The 18,805-nt window shown below is 44.9% G+C and overlaps 2 protein-coding genes across 4 annotated transcripts; one reads left to right on the forward strand and one right to left on the reverse strand.

Annotated features, from left to right (window-relative positions):
• The first annotated feature begins 3,186 nt into the window (after nt 1-3,186).
• Nucleotides 3,187-6,680, forward strand: LOC112265306 (insulin-like growth factor-binding protein complex acid labile subunit). The gene is made up of 2 exons (XM_024442470.2): nt 3,187-3,478; nt 4,417-6,680. The coding sequence occupies exon 2, from the start codon at nt 4,432-4,434 to the stop codon at nt 6,484-6,486; it is 2,055 nt and encodes a 684-aa protein (XP_024298238.1). The 5' UTR covers nt 3,187-3,478; nt 4,417-4,431; the 3' UTR covers nt 6,487-6,680.
• A 5,263-nt stretch (nt 6,681-11,943) lies between these two features.
• On the reverse strand, nt 11,944-18,388 carry LOC112265310 (gastrula zinc finger protein XlCGF26.1). Of its 3 annotated transcripts, none has more exons than XM_024442479.2 (4): nt 18,339-18,388; nt 14,212-14,476; nt 14,002-14,084; nt 11,944-13,740 (listed from the first exon to the last, which is right to left on the reverse strand). In XM_024442479.2, exons 1-4 carry the CDS (start codon nt 18,357-18,359, stop codon nt 12,331-12,333), a joined length of 1,779 nt encoding a protein of 592 aa, XP_024298247.1. In that variant the 5' UTR covers nt 18,360-18,388; the 3' UTR covers nt 11,944-12,330. The 3 variants fall into 3 exon arrangements, with proteins under 3 accessions (XP_024298247.1, XP_024298246.1, XP_024298248.1); XM_024442478.2 differs by lacking the exon at nt 18,339-18,388 and adding an exon at nt 18,059-18,332; XM_024442480.2 differs by lacking the exon at nt 18,339-18,388 and adding an exon at nt 17,357-18,019.
• Nucleotides 18,389-18,805: the final 417 nt, after the last annotated feature.

The raw sequence follows: 18,805 nt of genomic DNA on the forward strand, positions 1-18,805 counted from the left end.
TAGTGGGGTGTTCTAGATAAGTCTATGGCTGTCTGAAGTGGTTCTCAATCAGAGGCAGGTGTTTATTGTTGTCTCTGATTGGGAACCATATTTAGGCAGCCATATTCTTTGAGTTTGGTGTGGGTGATTGTCCTTAGTGTCTTTGTTCCTGTCGCTGTGTTAGTTGACACAAGTATAGGCTGTTTCGGTTTTCGTTACGTTTATTGTTTTGTAGTGTTTTGTGTGAAATCGTGTTACGTTTGTTTGATTAAACATGGATCGCAATCTACACGCTGCATTTTGGTCCGACTCTCCTTCACACCTAGAAAACCGTTACAGAATCACCCACCACAAAAGGACCAAGCAGCGTGTCAACAGGCAGGAGCAGCCCAAAGAGGAGATGCGTAAGAAGGATTTCTGGACATGAGAGGAGATCCTCGACGGGAGAGGACCCTGGGCTAAACCAGGGGAGTGTAGCCGCCCAAAGGTGCAACAGGAGAAGAGGCAACAGAGGCAGCAGCAGCAGGAGCAGCAGCAGCTACAGTGGGAGAGGTTGCACCACCTGGAGAAATGGACATGGGAGGAGGAACTGGACGGTAAAGGACCCTGGGATCAGCCTGGAGATTATTGTCGCCCCAAAGCCGAGCTGGAGGCAGCAAAAGCAGAGAGGCGGCATTATGAGGAGCTAGCACGGCAGAGCGGATGGAAGCCCGGGAGTCAGCCCCAAAAAATTATTGGGGGGGGGCTCACAGGGAGTATGGCTATGCCAGGTAGGAGACCTGCGCAAACTCCCTGTGCTTACCGGGGGGCTAGAGAGACCGGGCAGGCACCGTGTTATGCAGTGGTGCGCACGGTGTCCCCAGTGCGGGTGCATAGCCCGGTGAGGTATATTCCAGCTCCTCAGATCGGCCGGGCTAGAGTGGGCATCGAGCCAGGTAATGTTGGGCAGGCTCGGTGCTCAAGAGCTCCAGTGCGCCTGCACGGTCCGGTCTATCCAGTACCACCTCCACACCCCAGCCCTCCGGTAGCAGCTCCCCGCACCAGGCTTCCTGTGTGTGTCCTCGGTCCAGTACCACCAGTACCAGCACCACGCATCAGGCCTACAGTGCGCCTCGCCTCTCCAGCGCTGTCGGAGCCTTTCTCCTCTCCTGCGCTGCCGGAGTCTCCCGCCTGTTCAGCGCAGCCAGAGCCTTCCTCCTCTACAGCGCTGCCGGAGTCTCCCGCCTGTTCAGCGCAGCCAGAGCTGCCAGTCTGCATGAAGCAGCCAGAGCTGTCAGTCTGCATGGAGCAGCCAGAGCTGTCAGTCTGCATGGAGCAGCCAGAGCTGTCAGTCTGCATGGAGCAGCCAGAGCTGTCAGTCTGCATGGAGCAGCCAGAGCTGTCAGTCTACATGGAGCAGCCAGAGCTGTCAGTCTACATGAAGCAGCCAGAGATGTCAGTCTGCAAGGAGCTGTCAGTCTGCAAGGAGCTGTCAGTCTGCAAGGAGCTGCCAGTCTGCAAGGAGCTGCCAGTCTGCAAGGAGCTGCCAGTCTGCAAGGAGCTGCCAGTCTGCACGGAGCCGCCAGAGCTGCCAGTCTGTAAGAAGCCGCCAGAGCTGTCAGCCTACATGGAGCAGCCAGAGCCGCCAGTCAGCGTGGAGCAGCCAGAGCCGCCAGTCAGCGTGGAGCAGCCAGAGCCGCCAGTCAGCATGGAGCAGCCAGATCTTTCAGTCTGCCAGGATCCGCCAGTCAGCCAGACTCTTCCAGATCTGCCAGTCAGCCAGACTCTTCCAGATCTGCCAGTCAGCCAGACCCTTCCAGATCTGCTACTCAACCAGACTCTTCCAGATCTGCCAGTCAACCAGACTCTTCCAGATCCGCCAGTCAACCAGACTCTTCCAGATCCGCCAGTCAGCCAGACTCTTCCAGATCCGCCAGTCAGCCAGACTCTTCCAGATCCACCAGTCAGCCAGACTCTTCCAGATCCGCCAGTCAGCCAGACTCTTCCAGATCCGCCAGTCAGCCAGACTCTTCCAGATCCTCCAGTCAGCCAGACTCTTCCAGATCCGCCAGTCAACCAGACTCTTCCAGATCCGCCAGTCAACCAGACTCTTCCAGATCCGCCAGTCAACCAGACTCTTCCAGATCCGCCAGTCAACCAGACTCTTCCAGATCTGCTAGTCAACCAGACTCTTCCAGATCTGCTAGTCAACCAGACTCTTCCAGATCCGCCAGTCAGCCGGGATCTGCCAGGTCGGCCAGGATCTGCCAGTCGGCCAGGATCTGCCAGTCGGCCAGGATCCGCCAGGATCCGCCAGTCAGCCAGGATCTGCCAGATCCGCCAGTCAGCCAGGATCTGCCAGATCCGCCAGTCAGCCAGGATCTGCCAGTCAGCCGGGATCTGCCGAAACCACCAGCCAGCCAGGATCTGGTAGATTTATCTACATGCCTGAGCTTCCTCTCACTCCTGAGCTCCCTCTCACTCCTGAGCTTCCTCTCACTCCTGAGCTTCCCCACAGTCCCGAGCTGCCTCCGTCCCGAGCTGCCCCTCAGTCCCGATCTGCTCCTCAGTCCAGTGGGTTTCTGGGTGAGGACTACTAGGCCATGGTCAGCGGCGAGGGTGGACTATCCAGGGACGCGAGGAGAGGGGACTAAGACATTAATTGAGTGGGGTCCACGTCCCGTGCCGGAGCCGCCACCATGGACAGACGCCCACCCGGACCCTCCCTATTTGTTTTGAGGTGCGTTCGGGAGTCCGCACCTTAGGGGGGTTCTGTCACGCCCTGGTCAAAGTATTTTGTGTTTATCTTTATTTATTTGGTCAGGCCAGGGTGTGGCATGGGTTTTTGTATGTGGTGTGTATATATGGGGGATTGTAGCTAGTGGGGTGTTCTAGATAAGTCTATGGCTGTCTGAAGTGGTTCTCAATCAGAGGCAGGTGTTTATTGTTGTCTCTGATTGGGAACCATATTTAGGCAGCCATATTCTTTGAGTTTGGTGTGGGTGATTGTCCTTAGTGTCTTTGTTCCTGTCGCTGTGTTAGTTGACACAAGTATAGGCTGTTTCGGTTTTCGTTACGTTTATTGTTTTGTAGTGTTTTGTGTGTATTCGTGTTACGTTTGTTTGATTAAACATGGATCGCAATCTACACGCTGCATTTTGGTCCGACTCTCCTTCACACCTAGAAAACCGTTACAATCAGTGTGCTTTACCCTAGACACAGCCTCGACTGATTGCAGTGCAGTCACAGATGAAGCTTTGAAGTGGTTTCTATCATTTTCTTGGTACTGACATGCATCTGTCACTTCTAGACACATGCTTAGCTTTCTGTGGTAATCAAATGTGAGACTGATCTGATGTCACAGACAGGGTCTCCAAACTGCAGAAATTGTGCTGACCTATTCGGAAGTTTCCGACACTTCGTAAAAACCTCACCTTTAAAATGAAGAATTAATCTCTGTGCCTTTCACAATTTATGACTCACAGCTATCAGATGCAGCACTAATCTCTCCTCCTCAAAGGTAAGTTGGCTTATGACTAGTGAATACCATTTTTGGTCAAATATTTTCATGCAACAGTGTGTTTTCAAAGTCAGAATGCATGCACATTTACACTTGTCATTGCTAAAACGTCTTAAAGGGGTAATCTGCCTCGCTTGATGCATTTTAGACTTTAAAGTTAATGATTTTTGAAGAATATAACTTATTGATGCCTCATTAGCTTAGTTCAACTGTCGTACCCCATCAGAACCAAAAACATGTACTCTTTTGTTAGTAAACATCGTAATTGTAAACAAACAATGTATAGCCTCAACATGGTTTACACAATGTTTTCCCTTGTATCCATAGCTCTCCCCATGAATTTGAGAGTATTACATTTTTGCAGCCCAAGCTTTTTGCCAAAACAGTGGTGTAGGGACGCTTTGTTATTGTTTGAACTGCAGGTTGCCCTTTAAATCTCAATAAAAGTTTTAATGATGAAAGGGAATCTACTGGAAAGACAGATTGTGCCACTCCCAAGCAATCCGTTGGGTCCCATTTAACAGTAAGTGACAGGGAACGTATATATTTATTAAGTTGGCAAGCACAGTGTAATTATAATGTACTCATTGCTACACAGGGCTGAGATGTTTATAGACAAACTCCACTATGTATTTATTTGGAGACCGAAAACCTTTAATTTAGCTCATACGCCAGCATTTTGGATTTGTGATCAAATGTTTTCTTTCTGTACTGCAAATGCATCCAACAAGTTTGTAGAGTCGCAAGATTTTCACGTAATTAACAAGACATTGAGACATTGTACTGGATATCCAAAGAAAGGAACAATGAAATGGCATAGATTACATTGAAACTGTTGAGCAGGATGTGTACTGTAAGCAGGAATTATGGTTCAACAGAAGTTTCATATATTTGTTTCACATCTCATGTTGGCCCGCTTTCCTTCCCTGTCACATCAGCACTATTTCCTGGCGATGTTGGGGATTTTAAGCACGGTCATCATGGCCCTCATCTCAGTCGCTGCTACCTGCCCTGCCTCACCATGTGAATGTCTGGACAACGTCACAGTCAGCTGCCCGGACAAGAGGCTGAAGAAATTCCCTAACCTCCCCGATGGTATTGAGGAGCTTTATATGGCCCACAACCTGATCCAGGCATTCCCCACCAGTGGACTGGAGCAGCTGCAGTTCCTGGATCTCACCAAAAACCGCCTCAATGTCTCCTTGACCTCCAACTTCATCTGGCCCAACATGAGCAGCCTAGTCAAGCTGTTTCTCAGGGGTAATTGCCTGGGTTCACTGGGCCCTGGGCAGCTCCAAGGCCTCTCAGCGCTCACCTTCCTGGACCTCAGTGAGAACCACATGGAGGCCCTGCACCCAGGATCTCTCCAAGGCCTTGGTCAATTGAAGACGCTCATTCTCACACTGAACCAGATCAACAGCCTGCAGTACGGGGCACTGAGTGGAGCCCCTGCACTCACTGACCTTCACCTGAGCAGCAACAGTATTGTGGAGTTTGAAGAAGGGGTGTTTGAGAACTCCTCCAAGTTGGTAAAGCTGATTTTGTCCAAGAACAACTTGGTTAGCATTGGGAATGGCACATTCAGGGGAGCAGTTAACCTGAGTCATCTGGACCTCAGTGGAAACAAGTTTGATTTTGTGCCCATTGATGCCCTGAGGGATGTGTCACAGCTGCACAGCTTGTACCTCCAGAAGAACAGCATCACCTTCATACCAGAAGATGCTTTCTCTGAGCTCAGCCATCTAAGGATTTTGGTTTTGAATAATAACTGCCTGAGCAGAATAGCTGAGGACTCATTGAGCGGTCTATTCCATCTCGGTCAATTGGATCTGAGCTACAATAACCTCAAATCCCTCCCCTCTGAAGTTTTTCAATATCTAGGCAGACTGGAGCTCCTGGATCTCTACCATAACAACCTGACATACCTTCCAGAGGACCTGTTTCACAACCTAACTAGGCTGAGAGAGCTGCAGCTTGACAGCAACAAGATCTCATCCATTCCACCAGGGCTCTTTCACATGATGTCTAAGCTAAGGGAACTCCAGCTGGCCAACAATCAGATATCTGACCTCCACAAAGCCTTGTTCTCCAGCTTGAGGAGCCTACGGAAACTCTACCTGGACAACAACGTACTAAGCAAGATTCCCAGAGGCCTATTCCACAAGACCAAGAGTCTCAGGGAGCTACAGTTAGACAATAACCACCTCAGGTCTCTCGCTAGGTCCATCTTCCATGGTCTGACAAAACTCCACTTCCTGAAGCTCTTCAACAACCGTCTCACAGCAATTCACCCTGAGCAGTTTTCTACCCTTGGTGAACTGAGAGAGCTCCTGTTGAATGAAAACCTGATTGAAGATCTTCCAAAAGGCTTATTTTCTAAGCTTCAAAGCCTCAAGATTCTGGATTTGAACAACAACCGCCTCACAACACTGGCTTCTACAGACTTTGATGGGTTAGGTGCCCTAAAGGAGCTTAATCTCAGCTTCAACCAGCTTCATGATCTCCCATATGCCACCTTCTACTCCCTGGATGATTTACGTAGACTCCTTCTCCAGAACAACCGCTTGGTGTCCTTGCACCTTCAGGTTTTCTCCCCCTTGGTCGACTTACAGGAGCTTGACTTGGACAACAACCAGATCAAACTGCTACACCCTGACGTGTTTCATGGCCTTCACCACCTCCAGAAACTGCACCTGAAATCAAACCGCCTCAGTACTCTTGTGAATGGGACACTGGAGCCTCTGGAGAGCCTGAAGATCCTCCACCTGGAGGGAAACCCCTGGGACTGCTCTTGCAGATCACCCATTCTGTACATCAATAACTGGATTATCAACAATACCCAGAAGCTACAGGACAAACCCATGTGTTCCTCAATCAACCGACCCATTTCACAGCCTGCAAATCTATTAAAACCCTGTGTGAGCGTTGCATGCTGCCCCAGAAGCAAATTTCCCCTAGAGATGCTGACAGTGCTTACAGCTTGGCTTCTAGGTATTGGTTTTCTGTGACTTCCTTTTGCGGTTTCTTTGTTTTCAGATGGTTATGTTTATTGCTTTCATGCAACTGTCTATTGCAAATGCATTGTTAAGAATCTAAGTTGATGTAGTGTAAAGATTAAAATACCATGGAATTGTGTTTTTAAATAAACTCAGCAAAAAAAGAAACATCCTCTCACTGTCAACTGCTTTTATTTTCAGCAAGTTTAACGTGTGTAAATATTTGTATGAACATAACAAGATTCAACAACTGAGACAAACTGAACAAGTTCCACCGACCCGACTTTGTGACTAACAGAAATGTAATATTGTGTCTTTGAACAAAGGGGGGGTCAAAATAAATCAAAAGTAACAGTCAGTATCTGGTGTGGCCACCAGCTGCATTAAGTACTGCAGTGCATCTCCTCCTCATGAACTGCACCAGATTTGCCAGTTCTTTCTGTGAGATGTTACCCCACTCTTCCACCAAGGCACCTGCAAGTTCCCGAACATTTCTGGGGGGAATGGTCCTAGCCCTCACCCTCCGATCCAACAGGTCCCAGACGGGCTCAATGGGATTGAGATCCGGGCTCGTTGCTGGCCATGGCAGAACACTGACATTCCTGTCTTGCAGGAAATCACTCACAGAATGAGCAGTATGTCTGGTGGCATTGTCATGCTGGAGGGTCATGTCAGGATGAGCCTGCAGGAAGGGTACCACATGAGGTAGGAGGATGTCTACCTGTAACACACAGCGTTGAGACTGCCTGCAATGACAACAAGCTCATTCCGATGATGCTGTGACACACCGCCCCAGACCATGACGCCCCAGACCTCCACCTCCACCTCCAAATCGTCCCGCTCCAGAGTACAGGCCTCAGTGTAACGCTCATTCCTTCGACGATAACCGCGAATCCAACCATCACCCCTGGTGAGACAAAATCGTGACTCATCAGTGAAGAGCACTTTTTGCCAGTCCTGTCTGGTCCAGCGACGGTGGGTTTGTGCCCATAGGTGACGCTGTTGCCGGTGATGTCTGGTGAGGACCTGCCTTGCAACAGGCCTACAAGCCCTCAGTCCAGCCTCTCCTAGTCTATTGCAGACAGTCTGAGCACTGATGGAGGGATTGTGCGTTACTGGTGTAACTCGGGCAGTTGTTGTTGCCATCCTGTAGCTGTCCTGCAGGTGTGATGTTTGGATGTATCGATCCTGTGCAGATGTTGTTAGTTACACGTGGTCTGCCACTGCGAGGACGATCAGCTATCCATCACATCTCCCTGTAGCGCTGTCTTAGGCGTCTCACAGTACGGACATTGCAATTTATTGCCCTGGCCACATCTGTAGTCCTCATGTCTCATTGCAGCAAGCCTAAGGCACATTCACGCAGATGAGCAAGGACCCTGGGCATCTTTCTTTTGGTGTTTTTCAGAGTCAGTAGAAAGGCCTCTTTAGTGTCCTAAGTTTTCATAACTGTGACCTTAATTGCCTACCAACTGTAAGCTATTAGGGTCTTAACGACTGTTCCACAGGTGCATGTTCATTAATTGTTTATGGTTCATTGAACAAGCATGGGAAACAGTGTTTAAACCCTTTACAATGAAGATCTGTGAAGTTATTTGGATTTTTACTAATTATCTTTGAAAGACAGGGTCATGAAAAAGGGACGTTTCTTTTTTTTGCTGAGTTTATTTTGTTTTTCTTTTAAATAAAAGTAACTATTTCATTTAATTTCTTGAAATGTTATAATATCTGCCATAATTTGGGATCATGATGTGAATTAGACTGAAATGAGTGCTGTTCAGAGTTAATAAACTTAAGGCATTTATTGTATAATGTATGACTAATTGCCCATGCATGGATACAAAACATACTCTCTCCAACTTGAGACATGCAGTCGCACTCAAAGATACACCTGCTCGTGCTTCTAAATGCCACTAGACATCACTGCGTTCCCACTGTGCAGAGTCAAAGATACATTCGCCTACAAGTGCTGAGGGGCATTATTGCTGAGCATTCGTGAGTGAGCCTTGAGTCAAACTTTTATGAGGTTGAATGTGATTAACCCTAAATTGAAAGAAATTAAGGAAACTGTGGAACATGGGGTCAGGTCAGGCACCCTAAGCAGAACACAGCAGAACACATGAGGTTTGGTCCCTCACCTCCTGCACTGAATTCTAGGTGGGGTGCTGCTGAAGAGTGGCTGGGTGGCTAGAAAGTGGCCCTTAATCTAAATGACAAATTAAGTACATTGAGTATGTCAGAGAACTTTGGGGAAAATACCCAAAGGTCTTTGGTCTTGGTGAGTTTGGTCTGTACACATAGAAATTCTGCCATGCCCAATTTGACTGACAGGCAGCAAATGTAGACTTTTGATTTTCAGGAAGGAGGATTGGAGGGAAGGATGATCCTAGATGGGTGCAAGGCAGACCACCATAACCACATATTAAATTAATTAATCAATGTAAAGTGTGCAACAATATCATTATGGAAATCATTAACTGATTATTTGCATATTTGCACACTTACCATAGCAATTTAAGTACCCAAGTTAACATAACATGAATTAGGTTACCAGTGGAAACAGGTTAGATTATGTGCCCCTTGCTGCCCTCAAGGATGTGTCACTGCACCCCTTCTCCAGAACAACCGCTTGGTGGCTTTGCACCCTCAAGTCTTCACCCCCCTGGCCAACTTACAGGAGCTTGACTTGGACAACAACCAGATCAAACTGCTACACCCTAACATGTTTCAAGGCCTTCACCACCTCCAGAAACTGCACCTGAAATCAAACCGCCTCAGTACTCTTGTGAATGGGACACTGGAGCCTCTGGAGAGCCTGAAGATCCTCCACCTGGAGGGGAACCCCTGGGACTGCCCTTGCAGATCACCCATTTCTGTACAGTGGCAAGAAAAAGTATGTGAACCCTTTGGAATTACCTGGATGTCTACATAAATTGGTCATCAAATTTGATCTGATCTTTATCTAAATCACAACAAACATAGTGTGCTTAAACTAATAACACGCAAAGTATTGTATTTTTCTTGTCTATATTGAATACATAATTTAAACATTTACAATATAGGTTGGGGAAAGTATGTGAACCCCTAGGCTAATGACTTCTCCAAAAGCTAATTGGAGTTAGGAGTCAGCTAATCTGGAGTCCAATCAATGAGACTAGATTGGAGATGTTGGTTAGAGCTGCCTTGCTCTATAAAAAACACTCACAAAATTTGAGTTTGCTATTCACAAGAAGCATTTCCTGATTACTGGAATAAAAGAGATCTCAGAAGACCTAAGATTAAGAATTGTTGACTTGCATAAAGCTGGAAAGGGTTACAAAAGTATCTCTAAAAGCCTTGATGTTCATCAGTCCATGGTAAGACAAATTGTCTATAAAAATGGAGAAAGTTCAGCACTGTTGCTACTTTCCCTAGGAGTGGCCGTCCTGCAAAGATGACTGCAAGAGCACAGCGCAGAATGTTAAAGGAGGTTAAGAAGAATCCTAGAGTGTCAGCTAAAGACTTACAGAAATCTCTGGAAGATGCTAACATCTCTGTTGACAAGTCTACAATACATAAAACACTAAACAAGAATGGTGTTCATGGGAGGACTCCACAGAAGAAGCCACTGCTGTCCCAAAAAAACATTGCTGCACATCTGAACTTCGCAAAAGTGCATCTGGATGTTTCACAGCGCTACTGGCAAAATATTCTGTGGAGAGATTAAATTACTGTTGAGTTGTTTGGAAGGAACACACAACACTATGTGTGGAGAAAAAAAGGCACAGCACTTCAACATCAAAACCTCATCCCAACTGTAAAGTAAGGTGGAGGGAGCGTGATTTTGGGCTGCTTTGCTGCATCAAGGCCTGGACAGCTTGCTATCATTTGATGGAGAAATGAATTCCCAAGTTTATCAAGACATTTTGCAAGAGAATGTTAGGCTATCTGTCTGCCAATTGAAGCTCAACAGAAGTTGGGTGATGCAACAGGACAATGACCCAAACACACAGAAGTAAATCAACAACAGAATGGCTTCAACAGAAGAAAATACACCTTCTGGAGTGGCCCAGTCAGAGTCCTGGCCTCAACCCGATGGAGATGCTGTGGCATGATCTCAAGAGAGCAATTCACACCAGAAATCCCAAGAATATTGCTGAGCTGATACAGTTTTGTAAAGTGAAATGGTCCAAAATTCCTGCAGGTCTGATCCGCAACTACAGAAAACGTTCGTTTGAGGTTATTGCTGCCAAAGGAGGGCCAACCAGTTATTAAAGGGTTTCACATACTTTTCCCACCCTGCACTGTGAATGTTTACATGGTGTGTTCAATAAAGACATGAAAACATATATTTGTTTGTGTGTTATTAGTTTAAGCAGACTGTGTTTGTCTATTGTTGTGACCTAGATGATCAGATCAAATTTCATGACCAAATTATGCAGAAATCCAGCTCCTTCCAAAGGGTTCACATACTTTTTCTTGCCACTGTACATCAGTAACTGGATCATCAACAACACCCAGAAGCTACAGGACAAACCCATGTGTTCCTCAATCAACCGACCCATTTCACAGCCTGCAAACCTATTAAAACCCTGTGTGAGCATTGCATGCTGCCCCAGAAGCAAATTTCCCCTAGAGATGCTGACAGTGCTTACAGCTTGGCTTCTAGGTATTGGTTTTCTGTGACTTCCTTTTGCAGTTTCTTTGTTTTCAGATGGTTATGTTTATTGCTTTCATGCAACTGTCTATTGCAAATGCACTGTAAAGAATCTAAGTTTAAAATGTCACAGAATTATGTTTTTAAATGCTTTATTGAAAATTCATGCTTTTATTTTTATTTAATTTCTTGATCATTTACAATATCTGCCATAATGTGAGATCTTGATGTGAATTAGACTCAAAGGAGTGTTGTTCGGAGTTAATAAACTTAAGGCATTTACTGTATAATGTATGACTAATTGCCCATCCATGGATACAAAACATACATACATACTCTCTCCAACTTGAGACATGCAGTCGCACTCAGAGATACAACTGCTTGTGCTTCTAAATGCCATTACACATCCCTGCGTACCCACTGTACAGAGTCAAAGATACTACATTAGCCTACAAGTGCTGAGGGGCATTACTGCTGAGCATTCGTGAGTGAGCCTTGAGTCAACCTTTAGAGGTTGAACGTGATTAGCGCCATAGAGGGACACCAGCCTGTAGGCACCCGATAATTTGAATCCTTAAAAAAAAAAGCAGCACACTAGCAGCTCCGATGCAATAAATTAATAACCAACGTTTCGACTGCAAGCGGTCTTCATCAGGGTTTCAGACATGTTTTGCTCTACTGACAAGCCACACCCCTAAAAAAATACAAATAAATTATCCCTCAATAACCCTTCAATTTGCTCAATATTATGTTGCAGCTGTTAGAGGGACTATATGCACAGATAGCAAGAACAACAAGTAATGCTTCAAAATATATACACACACACAGAGGACTAATTTCAAGAGTTTTATTTACCATTGGCTCACAAATGAGACAACAATAATAAAAGGTACACAAGACAAGAAAGGTTACAGATGTACATCCTTCTCAAATAAATTAGTCTCTGCTCCATTGAACAGCTACTGGACCACCAGCCAATCCAAGTCCTTCTACCCAACAAAGGCAACTGGTTATTCATTTTTCAAAATCAAAGTTGATTTCTAAAACAAGTCATGTTTAAAATTAAATACTTTGAATAGGGCTGTTTTGACAACCAATCTTATCAGTACACTTCATATGTCAAGTATGCCACTCACTGACCTATAAATGCATTTTTAATGCCGAGACAATTGTTCAAACCAAGTGTGGTCCATCGCAATACGAGGCTATGCCTATTGGGTTTAGATATAGTAACACTTGTGATCTTTCAGATTCCTCAGGTAGGAAAAACTCTTCCCGCATTTGTCGCACATGTAAAGTTTCTCTCCTGTGTGGATTTGTTTGTGGGCTTTGAGGCTGTTGCCCTGGTTGAAGCTCCTCCCACAGAGGTCACAACTAAAAGGCTTCTCTCCAGTGTGTATCCGCTGGTGCCTGTTGAGGTTCCCAGTGTTGCTGAAACATTTCCCACACGTTTCACAGCTGAAAGGTTTCTCCCCAGTATGGACCGCCTGGTGGGTTTTCAGGCTGCTGTGTTGAGTGAACATCCTTCCACACACGTCACAGGTGAACGGTCTCTCCCCAGTGTGAGTTTTCATGTGTATGTTCAGGTAGCTGACCGACTTGAAGCTCTTGTTGCATAGGCCACAGCTGTGCGGCTTCTCCATAGTGTGGAGTTGCTGGTGCGATTTGAGGTGAGTGAGAGAATTGAGACTACTACCGCACACTGAGCACATACAAGGCATCTCTGCTGTGTGAGTCTGAAGGTGTGTCTTGAGGGAGTTGACGCAAGCCAGGACTGTCCCGCACACCACACAGAGGAAGGCGCTCTCTCCTGCGTGGGTTCTTTGGTGCATTTTCAGAGCACTTCTTTGAATGAAACATTTCCCGCACGTCTCACAGGTAAATGGCCTCTCTCCTGTGTGGATCCGCTGGTGGCCTTTCAGAGTGTCTGCCTGGTTGAAGCTTTTCCCGCACGTATCGCAACGGAACGGTTTCTCACCGGTGTGTATACGCTGGTGCCTGTGGAGATTTCCTGGTATGCTGAAACTCTTCTTGCAGATCTCACACCTGTACTTCCTCTCTCCCGTGTGGACGATCTGGTGCATCTTGAGACCGTGGGCCCGGTTAAAGCTCTTGCCACATTCGTCACAGTGGAACGGCCTCAACCCTGCATGGAGTCTCTGGTGATTCTTGAGTAGCTGCTTTAGGGTGAAAGCTTTACCACACTCGCCACATGTGTGCGGTCTCTCTCCTGTGTGAAGCAGCTGGTGTGCATCCAAACTGCGTTTAAAGGAAAAACCTCTGCCGCACTGCTGGCAGATAAAAGGTTTCTCCGCTGCTGCATGGATCGCCTGGTGAGCTTTCAGCTGGATCAGTTTGCTGAATGTCTTCCTGCAGTGCTTGCAGCTAAGGTGGTTCTCCTTTTTGGGCTTTGCCCGACGAGCCCCTGTGATCTTTGGCTTTCTCAAACGCTTTGGCCCTGTGTCGCCACCTTTGTCCTTTGGGTCCGCTGTAGGGTTCTCTGGGTCACTCACCTCCTGGGCCTGGCTCTCTAAAAAATGACTTGGGTCTGATGTGCTGTTGTACAGGTACTCTTCCAACCCTTCTTCTTTGATAACAACTGACTCGATCGTGTCCTCCATGTTGGAGTGCTGAGATGGAGAGGGAAAGCAGTTTTAGACGCCGATCTATGTATAATGATATCATACAACAGAATTCACCACAAAGGGATGAAATGCTTCTTGTACTCACTTTAAATAATTAAATACAATTGGTACCAAATGGTGCATAATGACACTTGTGTGATATAGACAAGTATAGGTTGTTACTTTCTGTACCCCCTAGTAATTCCAGACAGCTTTCCAAGAACTAAACCTTTAACAGGATATTGTCAGTTGCGCAAATAGACCTACCTCGTTTACAGTTGAGGGAAGTCTCCCTTTCCACAGGTGGAGGATGGGGGAGCGTTTCACTTCTGCATCACCAGCGCAAAAGCCTGAAAAAGATTGCAGTCAAAATCAAAAAGGTTTGCATCGAATTCAAAAGCACTGATTTTAGTAACAGTGTGCAAAAGCAATCTAACACCAGATTGATGGCTTCCCTGAAATAATGCCAAGTCTCACCTGGCTGTGTGCCTTTTAACTGGTGGATGACCTTGACTTCACTGCAGCAGCCATTGGCTGATGTGTTCTCTCGTCCTCCACTCCCTTCTAAAACAGTCCTCAGTTCGGTCTCAACCGCGTCTAGCCTCTTCTTCAAGTCCTCATTCTCAGTTTGATTCCGAGACACTTCCAGATGCAGAACAGAGGAGCACTCGTTGAATAGCTGGTAGATTTTGTCCACAGCCTCCTTAGCCAGTATCTCCATGAAAGAGGTCAACTGGGTCAACTGAGTGAAAAGAACAAAAGCAAGTTGAAGGCATACAGGTTATATTATTCACAGAACAAACTTCAGTTTACTAAACTAGCTAGCTACCATTATAAAACGTAGCTGACAAGTATTTCTGGCGATTATAATTCATTCAGACAAACATTCTAAGTGTAATTAATACATTTCATATACGCTATTGCAAAAATTATCATTTGGTTGTGTTCATGAAGGTCTTAGGTAACAGAACATGAAGATATTTTGTTTTCCAAATAACACAAAATAATTTATTGGTTTGTTACTGTAGGATAAATAAACGTAACGCAGTAATTCAAGTGTTCAATAAATTGTATTTGTGGAGAGCCTTTTGTTATAACTATGGAACAGAAAGCATGTGTGTTGGAACATGGAAACATATTTTTTTTATAACAAAATAAAAATACCCCAACCACCAAGACAAACGGTCAGCATCATACGTGGTCAAATTATGAAAACATCAGTAGTCTAAACATTAGAAGTGTCAGGTTTGCTTGTAAGTGTTGATATGATAGCAGGCAAAAATAGTCAGTTGTCGTCTGCTTGTGCTTACATGGTGTGCGTCTTCAAGCAATGGCATCAGTTAGAGCTAGTCACAAACAAAGAAAGCTGGTGAGTTTGTTGCTGATGTTTTAGGGCCTGCTCTCTGTGATAACAGTTTGTGCTGATAATTGGCCAGTAGCTCGTTCTATGCAAATGGTGCTGTCCCTTCTCTGAGCGCACACCATTCTCTCTTATTCGGAGGCTCAGAATAATCAGAGATGTCATCAGGATTCATTTCTTCCCCATCAGTCGGTCTCATTCAGATTTGGTAGCAAAGCTAACACAGCATGTGCATCCATTTGTCTTGGTCTTCTTGCCATTGTAAAAGATGCATGTTCTCACTGACTGTGTACTCTAAGGCCAGAGTTGACTGATAGGACTGCTTGGATTCGGTGGACTGATTATAATTACAATAGATCAATAAAATAGCCCGCCCTGTTCTTAATTCACAAGTGGTGATTACACAATTATGCATCGTCTGCTTCCCCTCACGCATTCGCCCCATCAACTCACGCATTCGCCCCATCATACTTCATTTATTTTATCTGTTGTGTTATGTGTGAATTTAGTTTTGGTATAGTTTAGGTTCAGTTGAGGTAATTATCGGGGTGATTATCAACTGGGCATGGCACATTCAACTATTGGGAGCAGACCCTACTGTCGGGAGGAGGGGCAACAGGGGGAAACCATTTAAAATGACATGCCCGCCTAAAATTGGTTATAATACTACTTCTGTTTGTGATATTAAGATTCTAACAACCGTGTGTTTTATAGACTTATTAAGTAATAGTCAAAAACAGAGAGGGGCATGACTTTAAAAATTAATGAGCAGTCCAAATGACAGCTTTACCAGGTTCTAATGTGGGTTTTATAGTAAAGACATGTAATTTAAACTGTAAAAATGTATTACATTTGAAATGTGGCATGAACACAACCAGTCATGCTTTCATCTGATTGTCAAAAAATACTTGAAGTGTAAGTTACCTTCACACGTTCATCCAAAAATACAATTCCAGCATCCGAACAGTGTACCCGACAACTTTCCTTCAATTCGCAAGTGGCTGAAACTACAATATCACCGGAGAAAGCATTGAAAGCGATTGAAAAAGCACCACTCTGTCTCAGTATTTGGAGCCCATGTATCTGATTCTGTCTGGCCAAAAAGAGTGTGACATGCCATGCTCTTTTTGTCCAGACAGCATCATATACATGGGCTACAAATACTGAGACAGAGGGGCACTGTTTTGCACGCTCTGATGATTTCTCTGAGATTGAGTCTTTCTTGGTCAAATAAATGATCAATATTTAAATATTTTTATTTGGATTGCTGCACTGTTGGAACTAGCAGCACAAGCATTTCGCTACACCAGCAAAAACATCTGATAATCTATTATTGAGAAGAGAATTGTATTGGATTCACTGTTTGTGTACCATGTCTATTAGAGGTCTCCTAGAGGTCTGAATCAAGAGTTTGAGATTAGACAATTGATTACCTGAATGTTACTTTACTTTAATTTGTCTTGCCTTACCGGTTACCCGCTTGGTCATTTTGTAAATATATATTATTTTCTGGAACCATTACATGCACCCATCTCATTATTTAAGATACACAAATGTTTTGGCACCCACAATTCGTCATGTCCGCAATGGTCATGTGAGGTGAAATGTGTATATTTTGGGATGTGAAAACTCAGTGTTTGACCTGAGGAAGATCCGTTTCGGATAGCAACGCTGTCAAAAAGCGTGAATTGGGAGCTTTAACAGTGTGCAGGCCTTCTTGTTCTATACTAGTATTCTTTATTAACCCAGCACTTATGTTTTTTAAAGATGTGTGTATGACCACAAACTTCTCTAAACACGTGTATGTGACCAATAAAATGTGATTTGATGTACGATCAGAACGCTGGCCCTGGGCTAAAGGATGGCACAGATTGTATTATATTGACCAGATACTATAGTGGCCGTTGTAACAATGAAATAGGCGGGATTATGACTCTGTGGCTGTGGTAACTAATGACGACCAGGCACAGCGCAAAATTGCTGGGATGTCACGTGTCCTAATTATATATATATTTATTTATTTTCACCTTTATTTAACCAGGTATGCTAGTTGAGAACAAGTTCTCATTTGCAACTGCGACCTGGCCAAGATAAACGCATAACAGTCAGTAAACGTATCATATCAGTAAACTTCTATTCGATCAAATAAGCCACACAGCAAATAAGACATTCAACGTGCTTTTAACCAAATACGGTACTCATTGACCTCCATACAAAGTTAAAAATGCCACCTGCTGAGATAAGATTTTTGTGCCCAGTTACCCCGCTCGCTTCGCCTCTTCTTCGGGGACAGGGAACCCCAGTCCTCGGAAGCCAGTTTGGTGACGCTTTTGCCCCAGCAATAATCAGTTCAGTCTTCAGTCTTCAGTTTAGAATGTAGCCAGATATTTCTCATATTGATGGTTTCATTTAACCATCCAAACGAAATGTATGCAGCCGGCAATATACTGGTATCCCAGTTCATACATAAAACAGTTTTCATACAACTGCAAAGGCATGGGTTATAGATCTGTCTTTCTCGTTGATCAGTCACGCTCCTTGAAAACAAGAGGTAGGTCTGTTCTGTGTGAGCTATTTCTGTTTAAGTTTCGTTTTTGCATCTTTTACTTTTGTACACCAGCTACAAACAATATTTTTGATCAAGGAAAATATATTTCACAGTGGTTAACACTATACTGTGTTGTCACAAACTGAAATTAGGCGAAGTATTAGAATTTTAGCAACCAGGAAATGGCGGAGCGATTTCTGCATAGTGCATCTTTAAATCAAAATGAAGCAAAACAAAACGAAATGGGGAGGGCTCTTTTTGAATGTATCCAATAGCAACTCTCGTTTGCGATTTCCGTCTGGAGTAAACGGTTTCGGCGTAATGATTACGCCCCAGGGCGGAGGCTGCAACCTCGGTGTAATTAACTAGCGGACTGGTTTACAAAATGCCATACTTTACACAATCAGCAGATATACCTGTTCGTTTGGGGTTTCACTCGCGTTCTCTCCCGTTGTTGGCACTTCAGACGAGGCAGAACCCTCGAAAACTTTGCTAATTTCTGTAACAGTCGCGCTGACCATTATCTCCAAAATGGATCCAATCTGTCCTTGCAAAATTGACATTTTTGTCGAAATCACAACGCACATACAAATCTTTGTAAATATGCGCTATTGGCCAAGTTGACCTAGCGCTATGTAACGTTAGCTACAAAATAAGTGTAGCTAGTGCTGTTAGCAGTGTTGTTGTCCGACTGACCTGAAACAACTCGAACGGCATACGTCACATGTTCTTCCGGGTCGAGGCGTGGGTTTTTAGTGGATACATTAGCCACAAAGTCAATGTGGCTATATCGTAAAAATGTATGAAAACAAACATTTGATTCTTGATTTAAGGTTAGGGACAGATCAACATTTACTTGGTGGGATGAGCTGGTCCAACTCAAGGTGTCAAAAAATAATGCACCCCTCTTTCCAACATTAAACATATTCACATGACCCTCCTTTTGCATTGTAAAATAAATGGAACCCCCCTCATAATTAACTCAAAATAATGTTTACGACCCAAAATAACAATAACTGTAGTGACCCTGTGTTTATAAACTGATATCGAATTTGCCACTTCAACATGCTTTTGTGGCACTGTCAATGCCATACAGGGCTAGGGGCCAGAAGACTGAGGGTTTTCCGACCACCACAGAGGAGGTCACTCTGTTTCATTACTTC

The sequence above is a fragment of the Oncorhynchus tshawytscha genome, linkage group LG13 (genome assembly GCF_018296145.1).
Source record: "Oncorhynchus tshawytscha isolate Ot180627B linkage group LG13, Otsh_v2.0, whole genome shotgun sequence".
In the NCBI taxonomy this organism is placed as follows: domain Eukaryota; kingdom Metazoa; phylum Chordata; class Actinopteri; order Salmoniformes; family Salmonidae; genus Oncorhynchus; species Oncorhynchus tshawytscha.

Coding starts and splice junctions, on each gene's coding strand:
- LOC112265310 (XM_024442478.2), bottom strand. CDS start 18,229: ATGTGCGTTGTGATTTCGACAAAAATGTCAATTTTGCAAGGACAGATT. Junction 14,477..18,058: donor GTGAAACCCCAAACGAACAG/GTATATCTGCTG, acceptor CTTTTCACTCAG/TTGACCCAGTTGACCTCTTT. Junction 14,085..14,211: donor GTTAAAAGGCACACAGCCAG/GTGAGACTTGGC, acceptor AATCTTTTTCAG/GCTTTTGCGCTGGTGATGCA.
- LOC112265306 (XM_024442470.2), top strand. CDS start 4,432: ATGTTGGGGATTTTAAGCACGGTCATCATGGCCCTCATCTCAGTCGCT.